The 15,377-nt window shown below is 38.3% G+C and overlaps 2 protein-coding genes across 8 annotated transcripts in view; one reads left to right on the forward strand and one right to left on the reverse strand.

The window, feature by feature from the left end:
- Positions 1-1,683, forward strand: part of LOC122111838 (lanosterol 14-alpha demethylase-like) — a 29,576-nt gene extending 27,893 nt beyond the window's left edge. Inside the window, exon 10 of the mRNA XM_042684590.1 lies at positions 1,423-1,683. Coding sequence (XP_042540524.1) covers positions 1,423-1,601 — 179 coding nt within the window. The 3' untranslated portion in view covers positions 1,602-1,683. The remainder of the gene's footprint in view (positions 1-1,422) is intronic.
- Akap9 (A-kinase anchoring protein 9) overlaps positions 1-15,377 on the reverse strand; it is a 187,859-nt gene that overhangs the window by 60,425 nt on the left and 112,057 nt on the right. For 5 of the 7 annotated variants that reach the window (XM_042684582.1, XM_042684585.1, XM_042684586.1 and 2 more), the window contains 5 exons: positions 14,366-14,548; positions 13,146-13,346; positions 11,918-12,150; positions 8,812-8,897; positions 7,602-7,728 (listed from right to left, as the gene is read on the reverse strand). In XM_042684582.1, the coding sequence (XP_042540516.1) occupies positions 7,602-7,728; positions 8,812-8,897; positions 11,918-12,150; positions 13,146-13,346; positions 14,366-14,548 (830 nt within the window). Of the gene's footprint in view, positions 1-4,843; positions 5,396-6,995; positions 7,136-7,601; positions 7,729-8,811; positions 8,898-11,917; positions 12,151-13,145; positions 13,347-14,365; positions 14,549-15,377 lie in introns of those variants that run through there. The other 2 variants (XM_042684589.1, XM_042684584.1) reach the window with 1 other exon arrangement.

Below are 15,377 nucleotides of genomic sequence, written 5' to 3' on the forward strand. Positions count from 1 at the left end.
GACCAATAATTTCTCTATCGGTACTCTATTCTGTGGCTTTTATAATGTCAGATGACTTTTTGTTATATAAATGAGAATATAAAGAACTTTTAGAATTTTAGATCTGTGGTTATGAAAATAAATTTAATAATGTGATATATAACATAGCAAAGGATCTTAAGATTATTGTTATTATGTTAATAACAATATATTAATTCTGTGGCCCAGATTCTGTAACACAAGAGAGGACTCCTTTCTAAACTTCTTAATGCTGTTTATCTTTCTATATTGGTTCATATAGTGCATTCATTTTCATGATGTTTCCTTAATCTTCAGATCTTATCAACTCGTTTGTTAATTCAGTTAGAATATTTCTAGTTGGCTGCTAAAATTAACCTAAAAATAACCTTTTCTCTCATCATTTCAAGAGTAAGCAAGAGGACTGATATGATTAAAATACAGTATATACATTGTGATATACCATGGTGAAACCTCTTTCAATATTACATACTAACAAAATGTATGAGAAGAATGTAAAACAGGTTCTGTCCAAGGTAGGGATACAGGGCCACTTCTAGTTTTATGGTGATTAATTGGAGATTCCTGCCCTGGCTGGCTTAGAACCACCATCTTCAGATTTTAAACCACCTGCATAGCTAGGATTATAGGCATGGCCACCAGTGCCCAGCTCCAATGATTATTTTAAAAAGGTATTAAGTAGGAATTGATTCCCCTACCCTACCCCTATGAAGACTCTTCACTGGATTGTTCAGCACTTGTGTTGATAACCAAATAAACACCTAAGTATTTTTGAGCTTTCTGCCCTGTCTCACAGGTCTGTTTGTTGCTCCTTGTCCAGTACCATACTGTCTTGGTTACTGAACCTATAGTCAGGAAGTCAAACTTCAATTCAACTTAAGTTGTCTAGTATGGTTTGTTTTTAGAATTGTTTTGGAAATCCTAGGCTCTTGAGTTTTTCTCTGCATTTGAGCATTATCTTCTCAACTTGTATGTGTGAATGACCTTCTAAATTTTGATCTCAGTTTGTTATTTTGGGTTTATTAAGTCCTTTCACCTTCCACAATCATTTGTAATGACAGTTGACTTTTTTTTTTAGTATGTTCATATTGACTTTAATAGTAGAGTTCTTATGGGACAGGAAGTGAGAATATTCTAGTACATTCTAAGTCTAGATCACTATCTTATGATGAAAACCTTCTTGTTAAATTTCTAAAAAACATCATTGGAAAAGTAATCATAGTCAAATGACATTTGCTTAAAACACTGAAAATTTCCACTGATGTTCAATTAACTATTTACATCCTTATTTTATGTGATAGAAAATAATTTACTTTTACTATTTGTACATGTGTTATTGATTTTAAATTTCACTCTATGTTAAAGTACTTAAAACTGACTAATGAAACTTCTTTTATCCAACAGGGCGTCATCGTTGTATTGGGGAAAATTTTGCTTATGTTCAAATTAAGACAATTTGGTCTACTATGCTCCGTTTATATGAATTTGATCTCATTGATGGGTATTTCCCCACTGTGAATTATACAACCATGATTCACACCCCTGAAAACCCAGTAATCCGTTACAAACGAAGATCAAAATGAAAAAGGCTGCAGGGAACTAACACGTAACACATCACTGTAAAGATGCAGAGGCATTTGAAGAGAATAAAGTTCATGAAACAACTCTGTGTAATACTTTTGAGTGTGCAATTCTAAAGGCCAGTAGGATTTGAAGATTTCTTAACTGAATCATACTTTTAAGTCAATGGTATTGAAACAATGTTCTAACAGTTTTGATACTATGTACTTTAAGGACGTTACATTCATTAATAAAAAATTTTTTAGGGGATTTAGGTGACAGATTTTAAATGGTAGTTTCCAGGTACCAGTTTTAAAAGTACAAATAGCTCTTAGTATAAAAGTATAGTGAAGCCGGGGGCTGGTGGCTCACGCCTGTAATCCTAGCTACTCAGGAGGCTGAGATCTGAGGATCTTGGTTCAAAGCCAGCCCGGGCAGGAGAGACCATGAGACTCCTATCTCCAATAAACCACCAGAAAACCGGAAGTGGCGCTGTAGCTCAAGTGGTAGAGCACTCGCCGTGAGCTGAAGAGCTGAGGGACAGCGCCCAGGCCCAGAGTTCAAGCCCCACGGCTGACCAAAAAAAAAAAAAAAAAGTCTAGTGAAATACTTCAAAAGGCCTAAGTAATTCATTTATCTGGAATATTTTTTGTATATAAAGATGGGGTGGGTGGGAATACTGAGTTAAAGCCTTAGGTATAGGTGTAGTCTATTTTTTGATACGATAATATTCAGCAGTGATGGAGCTTTGCCATAGAAAAATATGTCCTTTGAGAATTTTACTTGAAGCCTTGCTATATGACATTGAGAGATCTAGGGCCATGCCTACATAAACATATTTCCTAAAAACAATACACTAATACTAAATAGTGCTTATGTGTAATAAATATGCATCTGGTTTCACAAGACCGCATTTGTGTCAAATTCCAAAATCAAATCCTTAGGGAATTTTGTTTTTATTATTTAACTCAATATTGTTTCCTTCACTGTCTCCACAACACAACTAGGGTTTTATTACAAGTTTTGTTGAACAGTTAAAGTAAGATCGAAGATCAACTTGAAGATAAGGTAATAGGAAGCAGGGTCTTTGGGAGATGGTCCACTGGTCATATTCAGTATTCAGGAATTGACCTAACTCACAACGTAACTGGAGCCTAACAATATCAGCCATCTGTCATCTGTTACTACTAGATAAACTATTTTATCTTGCTGGGTCTGGTGGCCCACATCTTAGTGCACCATTTGGGATGTTGAGGCAGAAGGACCATGAATTTGAGGCCTGCATGGGCTACACAGCAAGACTCTGCCTCAAAAATTTATTTTCCTCTCATGTATGTTGTAATTCTGTTTGAGGCTAGAAGATTCATGTTAAAACTAATTGTGAAGGCCATTATCTCTGTTGCTTGATACATTTCACTTGCAAATTATCTTTGAGAAAAATAACTTTTATTCATGAATCTGTAATATTTACTTCATTGAATAGTGTTCATGAAATAGGAACATAGATGGGAAAAATTACATCTTTATTTACACTAACGTCTAACTGTAACTTAGTATTTCCTTCTTAGTGTAGTGCCTTGTGAATCTGTCAGTATAAATCACAACTATTTTCATAACAAATTATAGATGATACAGATTTCTTGAAGTATATTTTACTCTCATGTTGAAGTTTATGTAGTTATATTGCCTACTGCTAGATTGTATTTAATGTTTCAATTATATTAAATTTAAAAAAGAGTTGACTGTAGTTTCTTTGGCATTATTTTGAGGTGGGATCTTTATTCTCACTAGAGATCTAGAGAGATTTGTGGCACAAAAAACATCCAGACTCTGAAAAACGATCAGTCTTGTTTAGTGCATTCACTTTCAATGGATTTTGTTTTTAAAGTGCTAAGGGCTTAGACCTTGGGCATGCTAGGCAAGTGCTAGACTTCAAAAGATTCAGACTTTGTACACTAATTATTGATACACATGAATAGTAGTGATTGCAGAGGCACTCATTTGTAGATCACTTGCCCACCTGCTTTTTTTCTTCCTTCTGGCTCTATAGCAGGACAGCCTTGAATGGCAACCATGTTTGCTATTAAAAAGGTTCTGTCTATAACTGCTCCTTAAGCTGTTTTAGAACACCCTTGCTATTTCTAAAATTCCTCTTACTGGAGACTAGCTACTGCTACAAGAAATTTAAGTATTTGCAAGTTCCAAGAATGTACAACTTGCAGTCAGGTCTATTGTGCTGATACAAACCACAGAACATCCAGTAAGAAGAAAAAGCCTCTAAATGTAATCAATAAATATTATTGAAGTTTTCTTTTTTTTGGTCGGTCATGGGGCTTGAATTCTGGGCTTGGGCCTGGGCGCTGTCCCTGAGCTCTTCAGCTCAAGGCGAGCTCCCTACCTCTTGAGCCACAGTGCCACTTCCGGTTTTCTAGTGGTTTATTGGAGATAAAGAGTCTCACGGACTTTCCTGCCCATTCTGGTTTTGAACTGTGATCCTCAGATGTTAGCCTTCTGAGTAGCTAGGATTACGGACGTGAGCCACCGGTGCCTGGCTATTACTAATGGTTTTAGGAAAGACTAGACAAAAAGAAGTGCTGGTCTGGGCCTCTAATCCTGGTTACTTAAGAGACAGAGATAGGGAAAGTCTCAGTTTGAGAGGGTAGTCTGGGCAAAAGTTTATGACACCTCATTTCAACCAACAGCTGAGTGTGGTGGTACACATAGTCATCTCAGCTACATAGGAAGTATAAGTGTAAGGTTGGTGATCTAGGAAAAAGTGAGGGCCTTATCTGAAAAATAAGCAGGACCCAAAGAGCTAGAGGCATGGCTCAAAGAGTACAGCATCTGCCTTGTCTGGTTTAAGCCTTTACTGCTCCCCACTCCCAAACACTCTATTATCTCTGTGAGAGCTTCCCAATCTGGATTTGGTTTGGAGAACAAGAATCTTGTGGTGAACTTGCTACAGTGTGATTAATAAAAATTGCAGATTCTTTCAGCAAAAGATCACAGATTTGTGAGGAAACATCTTAGATAGAAGTAATAACAGCAAATTTAGATTTGATTATGGAAATACCAACACATATCTACAGCTGGGAAGTTGAGACAAAGGCATATGAAAAGCTTTCTTCTTTACTACGGGATAGAAAAACCCTAATACAGATTTCAACAAAGTTCTGAATCCCTAAGTCCTGCCCAGGTGGGATAAGTAACAGGATGATATGCACCTGTTACCGCTTTGCTGAAAAGGAAGACAGATCAAATACAGTGTGGTGAAAATGGTGAAGTCATTTTTATTTCAGTACTTGACAAAATACCCCATAAAATTCAAAACTTCTACCGTTATACAAAAATAAGTCTCTACAAGTGATAAGTTCTGTCTTCATCACCAGTAGCAAATCTATTAGGCAGAAACATGTAACTTCAGTAGCCTTGTAAGAAAAGTGCAGGACACCGCAAGCTACACATTCAGCAGTATCGTAATTTGCAAAAGTTTGATCTGTTCACCCATTTGATAAATACACAGGTTTATAATTTAATCATTTAAATTAGCATTCCACACATATACATGTAACAATGATTATTGTGCATGACTACATACACAATGCTTGTATGTACAAACTCCAGTTTGTTTTCCTGGGCTGGGCAAGGGATTTGTCTACAATCAGAAGCTGTGTTTGTATTGGTCCCATTGAATATTCACAATACAAAAGCACAAAAGAGCCATTGATTTACAAAAGGGAATTTGTTTAAAACATGTCAAGCATTAAAGTTTCAAACGATTATCTTCTCATGCCAGTGTGAAACTGTGTAGTGGAACCTGCAAGAGAAAAACAGGACATTTAAATGACTGCAAATTAGAATGATACCTATGTTAGCACATAGGGCCCGCTATTACTATTATGCTCCATGGAAAAATAGCCTGGGATCTTGTCTGCCAAGGGAAAGGCTCTGAGTTTAGTTCTCAGTTCTGGAAAATAAAATAGCCTTTTTTCATTAAAATATCTTGTAGTCATGGGGCTTGAACGGCTGGGTGCTGTCCCTGAACTCTTCAGCTCAAGGCTAGCACTCTAGCACTGGAGCCATATGGTGACTTCCAGTTTTCTGATGATTAACTGGAGATAAGAGTCTCATGTACATTCCTGCCCGGGCTGGCTTTGAACCATGATCCTCAGATCTCTGGGCCTCCTCAGTAGCTAGGATTACAGGTGTGAGCTACTGGCGCCCATGGTAAATGTTTTTGAACATCTATTTCAAAGTTATCATGACCAGCTCCATAGTAGGTAAGTACAGTAAATGATAATAGAGGAAGTGCTGGTGAGAGTGGGCATTCTGTTTCATATGTCCTGAGAAATCTTGGGTGTTGAATAATCTGCCTTAAGCAACACAGCTGCTTAAATAAAAAGCCAAGTACACACAAAAAAAGTGAAATTCAGATACCACACAAAGTTATTGTTCTTTTTTTCTTTTAAATTAAACCACAAATTGGGTTAAAAAAGGACTCTTTTTAGGTTAGTGCCAGTGGCTTATGCCTGTAATCTTAGCTACTCGGGAGGCTGAGGGCTGAAAATTGATGTTTAAAGCCAGCCAAGGCAGGAAAGTCTATGAGACTCCATCCCCAACAAACTACCAAAAGGCCAAAGTGGAATTGTGGGTGAAGTGGTGGAGGGTTAGCCTTGAGGGAAAAAAAAAAAAAAAAAAAGCTCAGGGACAAATGCCCATGTACCAACTTCAATCCCCAGGGCTGGTATCAAAAAAACAAATAAGAAAGAAAGAAATTTCTTAGAAGGCTACTAATGTAACTTCTTTTAGTCCACAGTTTGTGAGTTTAGTAGAAAAAACTGTCCTTAATAGACAAATTATAAAAGTTGAAAAGCACAATCATGTCAACTGAGGTGAGTATGGATCAGGAGGGAATTGTAAAGAAATAAGGAAAAGACCTTTGCTCACTATGATCAGGGACTCTACATTTCAGGTGTATTTTTCATAGGAGAAATAAAAGATTATTCTTAGAAAGTTTTTAAGTGGGATTTTTTTTGGATGACATAAAAAGGGTAAGGTAGAGGGGACAAGGTACATGCTTAAGGCAACTACTTTTCAACACCCTTATTTGTCTGCCTTTATAGGTTTCTTCCATGCTAGAGCAAAGCTTCAGCATGCCTGGCACCAGGTATATGTTATTTAACCTGTTTGCTAAATGAAGATAATACAGAATCATTCTTTGGAGAAAGCAGCAATAGAGATGATAAACCATGTCTTAAATTTTTTAATGTCAGTTTCTCGGCTACTTACAGAATTTTGACTTAATTTGGTAAACTGTGTATTGAATTGGACTGGATTATCCTAAACTATGAAAGTAAGGAGTTTCAAAAACCAAATAAGCTCTGGGTATAGCTCTCTGAAGTGGTTAAAAATAGTACCTGACTGTACAGTTCCAAGTCTTCTTTGCAGCGCTTCTAGTCGAGTGATATAATCTGTCAGGGCTCTGTCGGGATCGTAATTCTGAAGCTGAGAACATGCTAGGGAACCAGGATTTAGATCAGCTGGAGTGCCTGGATACCTAAGGATTAAAAGAATGTAATGAATCCAAATGATCTGATGGAACTAAATTACCAACCTAGTTCCATCCCTCTCTTTCCAAACTCCCCTCCCTATGCTTCTAAGTTTGAGAGGACAAAGAAATGAGACTTCAATATATCCACTGAGCCACCATAAGAATGCCTCGTGCAAAGGCTGCCAGAGGTCCTCAGTAGAAATGCTTCCTCTGTGTGGGTTGTAATGGCTTCCTAATGGCCAGTAGTCAATATTTTTCCAAATCCCTAACCACAACATATATTAACTAACACTTGGTCACTTGTTCATAAACCCTTAAAAACCATTTATAAACTCAAAAATGATGACACTGAATCTTAGGTTATGTAAAATATGTCTAGCTATTGCAATACACAGAAGTCAAAGCTCTAATGGTGTGTATGACTCAAATGTTAATGTATTTACACACCAGGCAGGTTTGATGAGATTTTTACCTATTTTGAAATGGCAAAGGAGACCTAGGATAGTCCAGATCTGATCTTGACCGGTATGTTGTGTGTCTTGGTTCTCCATAGAGCTCCAGCCCACCAGAATGATAAAACGAGTCAGTCTTTTCATTACCTAAAGTAATACAAAATATACCATTGTAAAAAATAAAAAGAAACCATTAAACATGCGTAAAAAGGTCTACAACAGTTTCAATTAATTTTGCTCAAAGAAAGGAATAGTGTAGACAATAATCTGCCTTTCAGATTTTCAAACTGGGTTTTTCTCTGAACATGACTCTCTGGTATTTGGAATTCACTTTTGAAGGCAATAGGAAAATTTTCTTTTTAAAAAAACCTCTTTATAAGACTGAGGTGAGGGGTTTGAGGCAAAATATGGTGTGGATAAAATTAATTAATATGATGTAATTGTGTCCTTTTACCACTATATTCTGACCTTTATAGGGGGAAAAAAGCCTTACAATCAAGATTTGTTAACCTTTAATATACAAGAAAACCTGTGGCAAAAATCTTGGTGTTTCAGTGTCTTTCAGACTATATTTAGGTAGCAAATGTTCCCTACAGCTCAGTTCCTGGGAGCTGCAGGGGACTCAGAGCCATATTGTGGGTCCACAGTGCCTGAGAGAGAACTCTGTGTTCTTCAGCTTTTGACCTCAGCCTCACCCCCGTAATGTTCAAAATACAATGCTTTCTATTAGGGGCACAGAGAAGGAAGTGTAACTTATCATTATTATGTAGCCTATTAGTAAACTCAGAAACTGTACATTGTTAAATTATGAAGCCTCAACCCTTAAGTCTTTCACTAGAATAACAACTACTCTCTCTTGAACCATACTTAAATGTACTGTAAGGAGAATGAGGCTCGAGAGGCAGGCAGCCTCTAGGTCTGGCTCCACTACTTCCCTGATAGCTAATCTGGAGCAAAAGACATGTATTTTCTCTGGCTCAGCTTTTCATCTTACCAGTGGAAATAAGAGTTACTGTGTGTCCACCACAGTGCTGGGAGACTACATGAATAAAGCATAATTCAAACTAAGTGCTCCTTTAAATAGGCTATTGATATTCTTGAAATGATGAGCCTTCAGCCTTGTTACTTTGGCTTGTTTTGGATAACAATGGCTTAAGAATTTATATTTGGAAGTTATTATACATGCAGAGATTTCAGAGAGTTCTAAGAAAATACACTATTGGATTTCACCTGGATTCAGTCCAAAACCATCTCTGTTAATATTGATGGAACCCGAACCCGTGACTCGATGCCACCGCTGAACCAAAAATTTCATCCTAAAAAAGATGCCAACATAACATTTCGCAGCACATGTATAGAAGATAAATTGTATGGAGTATGAACAAAGTACAACATCATCACAATTGCTTCACCTAAACTACATAAATGCCCCTGTGGTTTACAGAACAATCAACTGGAAGAAAAGAACAAGGCTAAAAGCTCCCCTCACCCACTTCCCAAGAGGCAATACAAATCTAGTGTTGTCCTCCTAAATTTCTAGCTTCAGGGATGAAAGGGGCCTAAAGACATCTAGGGCAAAAAGGAGACAGGGAAAAGTAGATAAACAAAGAAAATGTGGGAAAAAAGAAGACAATAAAGGGAGAAAAAAGTGGAGAAAGAAAGACACGTGAGTGGAAAAGAAAAGTCCTTTAGGCATAGTAATCAAATAGCTTTGTACTGGCAGAAGAACAGACCTGAGAACCAATGCAATAGAACTGAAGACTCAGAAATGAACCCGCACACTTACAGTCACCTAATTTTTGATAAGGGTGCCAAAAAAATAGAATGGAAGTCTTCCAGTAGCGCATTTTAACCTCATGGAGCCTCAATTTCTCTGTTCAAAATTACTAATTCTTGTGTCCTCGCATTTGTGTCTTCAAAGTTTGAGTCTACTTCTATCTCCTCTAAAAAGTGAGTCGCCTGAAGGTTTTTTAGGCAGGTATGAGGTCTATTTTGTCAATCAGAGTATGTGTCAGCACTTACTTTGATTACCCTACCCAACTGGAGAATGTGAAACTACAATGTGGAATGAAAGAGGCAGGAAAGTAAACAACCTAACACTAAGATAAAACCTGAGCTGTGGTTTAGAGAACTGGCGTGAGTGATACCTGGAGAATTGGCTGGTCCTACTAGCTTCCTGGGTCTTGAACTCAGGACCTGGGCACTGTCCCTGAGTTTTTTTTTTTATTCAAGTCTAGCTTGAATAAAATGGAGCCACAGCTCCATTTCCATTTTTTGGTGGTTAACTGGAGATAAGGGTCTCATGGACTTTCCCATGGCTGGTTTCAAACCTCAGTTCTCTGATCTGAGCCTCCTGAGTAGCTAGGATTACAGGAGCCACCAGTACCTAGCCCTACTAGCTTAAAATTTAAAAAGTAAAGCAGTTATACAAAAGGGTGACCATTCAGTATGTTAGCTTATAAGAACAATGCATGTGGATTGATATCACTCCTTTCATCATCTTCCCCATCCCTCCCCACCTCACTACCCTCCATGTTCCTAGTGTCTTCATGGCTAGACATTGAATACTGTGACTGCATTTCCCCCACTTCCTCTCCTCATTTGCCTCCCCACCTTCCATGGGCCTCCTCCACACCTTTCAAGTACCAGTTGCTGTTGAAAGTACTTGTTAGTTCCTCTAAGGATTCACATCACTTGAATTCACCTCTGCAAATACCATACTTTGGTCAATATGTTTGTGAACACTTGCATATGATTTAATACATAATTACTCATATATTTATAAATTAGATCTAATTTCCATAAATGAGAGAAATCATGCATGTCAAATATTAGGTGGCTGTAGGTCTGTGGGTTTGTTTCTGGGTCTTCTGTTCCATTGGTTCTCAGGCCTATTTTTATTACTACAGCTCTGTAGTAAAGTTTTAAGTCTTGTATTGTTTTTTTTTGGATTTTTTTGGGGGGGTCCGGTCGTGGGGCCTGAACTCTGGGCCTGGGCGCTGTCCCTCAGCTCTTCAGCTCAAGGTTAGCGCTCTACCACTTGAGCCACAGCGCCACTTCCGGCTTTTTTTCTGTTTTGCTTATGTAGTGCTGAGGAATCGAACCCAAGGCCTTATGCATGCAAGGCAAGCGCTCTACCACTGAGCCACCTCCCCAGCCCTTAAGTCTTGTATTGTTATACTGCCAGAACTACTTTTTTTTTTGGCCCAGGATTGCTTTTGGGACTTGGTCTACTGGCTTTGTAACCTCATCCATCTAAGTCTCCTCATCTGTGAACTCAGAATCTGGACTAGTAATTTCAGACAGCTGCCAGTTCAGAAATTGTACCGTATACTTCAAAGAAACTAAGTGAAGAAAAGCAGAGCAAAAGTCCCTGATGAAGCATCAGATATAACCTGATCTGATCATAGCATTTTTTGCAAAGCAAAATTCCTTTGGCCCACAAGGGAGGGGGTCCTGAGGGAAGCCTAGGCGTGTGGTATATAGACTGGACAGGCCAAGACTACATTGGGCTAGGCCTCCATTTCAACCACAGAGAACCCAGAGCAAGTTTCTAGCCTGGGATTACTAGGGAAGCAGTGACAGCACCAGCAGAGCCTCAAGCCCTATAGCTTAATACCTGAATGCAGAGTGAGGTCAGGGCTTTCTATGGTGGGTACTATGTGTGACTTATTTCAGTAGTGAAGAAAATGGAGTGTACAGTAGCCTAAAGAGTAATTTTGCAGAAACTTTCCCTTTAATGATCTCAACTATATATTTGAGTTAGTTCATGGACTTCTTTGGATTTAATAACAAAAAAAAGACAATGCAGGCTGGATATATAAGCTGAGTCACCAGCTGCATGTTATTTGGAATGTCCCATTTCAGAGGATTTACACAGTACAGTGTAAAGAATCCTTGGTACCACAGCAGGTGGTTGCTCATGTTTATAATCTCAGTTGCTTGGGAGGTGGAGGTTGGGAAGATCCTGGTTTCAGGCTATCTTAAACAAAAGTGAGACCCTATCACAATCCACAACTCAAGCATGGTGGTTCATATCTCAAATCCCAGCTACCCAGACCACCAGATAGGACCTCTGAGAAGAGTTAACCATAAAGGACTGGGGTATCAAGTATAGAGCGCTTGTCTGTTAAATGTAAGTCCTATCCTGTGTTCAAACCCCAGGACTGACATAAATAAATAAATAAATAAAAAAAATAAATGGAAACTACGCTAAAAGAATGAGACCCTCAGAGAGAAATAAGCACACATTTCAGTGATGGTTAATATCTTCCAATCATGTAAAGTTACATTGAGAGAATCTGTTAATAAAATGAGTTTTCTTGTGAGGACTTACCTGGAAATTGCAATGGACACTCTGGCAGCAGAACGAAACCTGGTGAAGCCCTTTGGGCGGTTGGTGATCACCTCTAGGTCGGTGAAGGTTGGCTGTCCTCCCATGCGGGCAAGCAGTGCCAGGGTGGCCTCCTCACATTCCTGGAACCCACCCAGTAACAGCAGCAAGTACTTCTTCTGATAAATGAGAGCTTTGCGGAAACTTTCTGCTCTCAAGTACTTTCCATAAATTCTCTACATTTAATAGAGGGGGAACATTAAGACATAGAAGTCATTCAAATTGTTCTTGAGGGGAAGTTACTTAAGACTTCTTTAAAAACAGTTGCATAAGTGGCTGTATGGCTCACATAGTAGAGCAGCAGCTTTGAGTAAAAAAAACAAAGCAAGACATAGGGTCTTTAGTTCAAATACCAGCAAACACACACACACACACACACACACACACACACACACACACACACACACACACACACACACACACTCCTTCTCTTTCCCCATATTGTAGAATTCTAGGTGGTCCACATTATTAGCAAAGCTGAAAATTAATATACAGGATTAGTCTGTGTATTTTTCTTCTTTTGGTCAATGAGTATGAATATCAATCTTATAGTTATGCTTTTTATTTATTTCAGATTTTAGTCTATATTTTTATTTAATGCAAATGTTGTTTGTTACCCTATTAGCATACAAGTTTTCTTTAGTTATATTTATTAGAGATACTTTTATTGTTATGCTCATTTATCTATTTAGCTTTTTTATTAGTATTTTTGTTCCTGTAAGTCATGTTTGTTTACTCCATATTGCATAGGGAATATTTAATTCCAAATATTTTACCTCTTTGTGTCATACTTTAGCTGAACCGATTATGGTAAAAATTTGGGTAGGCTAGGCAGAAAGACTCCTGTCTTTTAGTAGCACAATGCTCTTACATGGATGGCAGTAGTGTTTTTGTTGAAAGATAAAAGTTAAATGATACCACCTGTTTTTTTGGGGAGGAACTATGGGAAGCAGGACCAAGAGAACTCTGGATGATGGCACTGTGACAATCAATGGAGCATAATCTAGTCCCAGCCCATCTCTACACAAACCTCCTATGTATAGCTAGAGAGGCCTTGCAATCATGACACAGACTATATAGAGACAGCCTGAACCTGCATGTATCTTTAGATTGTTCAATTAAAGTGACAGAGAGATGAAACAAGACAAAAAGGGATGGACAGGTTTCCTACCTTTAGCGCAACATGTTCAGAGTCAGGGCTCAGATTCTGCAACAGCGTATCATTTCGTAGTTCAGCTTTCAGTTTGCACACTTCTGCTTCTGCCCTTTTCAAGGATTTCTGGAGAACTGATTTTTCTCTGTTCCATACTTCTTTTTCAGAAGCAACAATGGCTTCAATGTTGGCACTACCACCAAATGCAAACCTGGAAGACTGGAGAGACCACAGCTTACTTATATAATTTTGTTTTTTGGGGGTGGGGCTGATTGAGGGGTTTGAACTGAGGCCTCTGCACTTGCTAGACAGGTACTTTATCAGTTAGGCCATGTATGGTTTTTAAGAACAAAATTTATATAAGAATGTGAATTAAACATATTCAAGGTATCCTTTTTTTATTGTGAAAATACTGTACAGAGGGGTTACAATTACATGGGCAAGATAATGAGTATATTTCTTATCAAGCATTGTAGCCTCCTCCTCAAGGTATCCTTATGTTGGATACCTACTCTTGGCTTTCTAACCTCAGTCAGAGAGAGCTCAGAGCCAATCACTACTGACATGAAAGAATATTCCCAAACTCTAAGTATGTAGTCCTTTGCTGAAGAGACTAGCTTTTCCACTCAATGTCCTTTGTGTCCTTGCAGAAAGGACAAAGAAAGTTTAGCAGATATAGTTGAGCACTGAATAAAAAGATGAGAGACTTGACAGACCAAGTCTCTTGTCAAATCTAGTCAAAAGGATATGGAGCCTGAAATGAAGAAGAAATAACCCTGAATGTACACAGAGAAGCAGAATTTCTATGGAAGCTAGTAAACATGTTACAACTTATTTAATTACATAGTTGTCTCACTGGGCTTTCCCACTTAAATAGAATCTAACTATTTTATAGTTTTTTTTAAGTGGGAAAATTTAAATCCTCAGAGTGAAATGTATAATTTAAGCCATTTTTCAATGAATCACATTGGAGTGTTTCTTTACATGTATCTGTCATTTGTTCTGGAGACAGATCTTGGTTTCTTGCATGAAAGGCTTACTGGGGATTAGATTCTGTATGTATATAACCCAGAGTCGAGAAGAGAGAAGGTCCCCAAGAATAGCAATTATTATTTCTGTCATTTCTATAACAATTTATAGAGCTTCCTGAGAGTCAGACACTTGGTATTTTTATATTGTTTCAAAAGTGAAACTAGATAGCAAAAACTAGCTTTTTACTACCAGTGAAAATAACGTACATAATCTATCCCAGCTCCTGTCTGTCGGTAACACCTGATCTGCTCCTCCAGCTTCATAATCATGTTCCTCAAATCATTCTTTTCTTCTGTCAGGTGGCTGATATGTCCTGTCAGCTCAGCATTTTGTCTCAGTAGTCTTTCAGTCAGTGAGCCACAAGAAGTATTGGGGGCCATGAATCTAGGCTGGAAAAATAGTGGCATAAGGTCACATAACTATGCGTGGTTAAGTCATAGGGAGAAATTTTCCAGGTAGGAAAGAAGCTAGGAAAGGACACAGAAAGTCTAAGAGAGCACATTTACATGTGCTTAGGAGGCACAGAGGCTTATGCAAGAATATGCTGCTATAAGTTGCTGGTGAGACAGTAAATGTCACATCATTTTCATAAAATGTAACAGCCTTAAATGAAGATAATGGAGGGCCTGAAAGTCTTCAGGTAGGAGCATGACTCAAATAAATATATGTGTTTCTAAAGATTCCTCTTGTAGTATGTGTGAAGTAAAGTGACTTAGGGAACATATAAGAAACACTGGAGGCCTGGAGCAATGCCTAAGTACAGAGGACAGGGAGGCAAGGGCACACAGGGTCTGCGTCAGGAAAGATAAAAGGAAGATGGTGCTCAGTTTAGAATATGCCTGCTAGGTTCTTAAGGAGTCACTTTCCTACAAAAGATGTCTAGTAGCAAACTGAAAATATAAGCCTGTACCACAAGTTACAACCACAGGATTTTATTAGGCAATAGCCTACTGGCTCATGCTTGTATACCTAGCTACTTGGGATGCTAAGATAGGGAAGGTAATGGTTTGGGTCCAGCTCTGGCAAAAACTTTGTAAGCCACATCTCAACCAGTAAAGCTGGGTGTGCTAGTAAATAGCTTGTCAGCACAACTATGTGGGAAACATAAATAACAGGATCACTGTAGACTAGCCTTTTTTAAAAAAGTTCAAGGACCATACTAAACCCTGTGATAAAGGCCCCAGGACAGGCAAAAAGAGAAAAAAAAATTCAAATGCT

This window comes from Dipodomys spectabilis, unplaced genomic scaffold, assembly GCF_019054845.1.
Source record: "Dipodomys spectabilis isolate Male_0828 unplaced genomic scaffold, ASM1905484v1 ptg000089l, whole genome shotgun sequence".
Lineage (NCBI taxonomy): Eukaryota > Metazoa > Chordata > Mammalia > Rodentia > Heteromyidae > Dipodomys > Dipodomys spectabilis.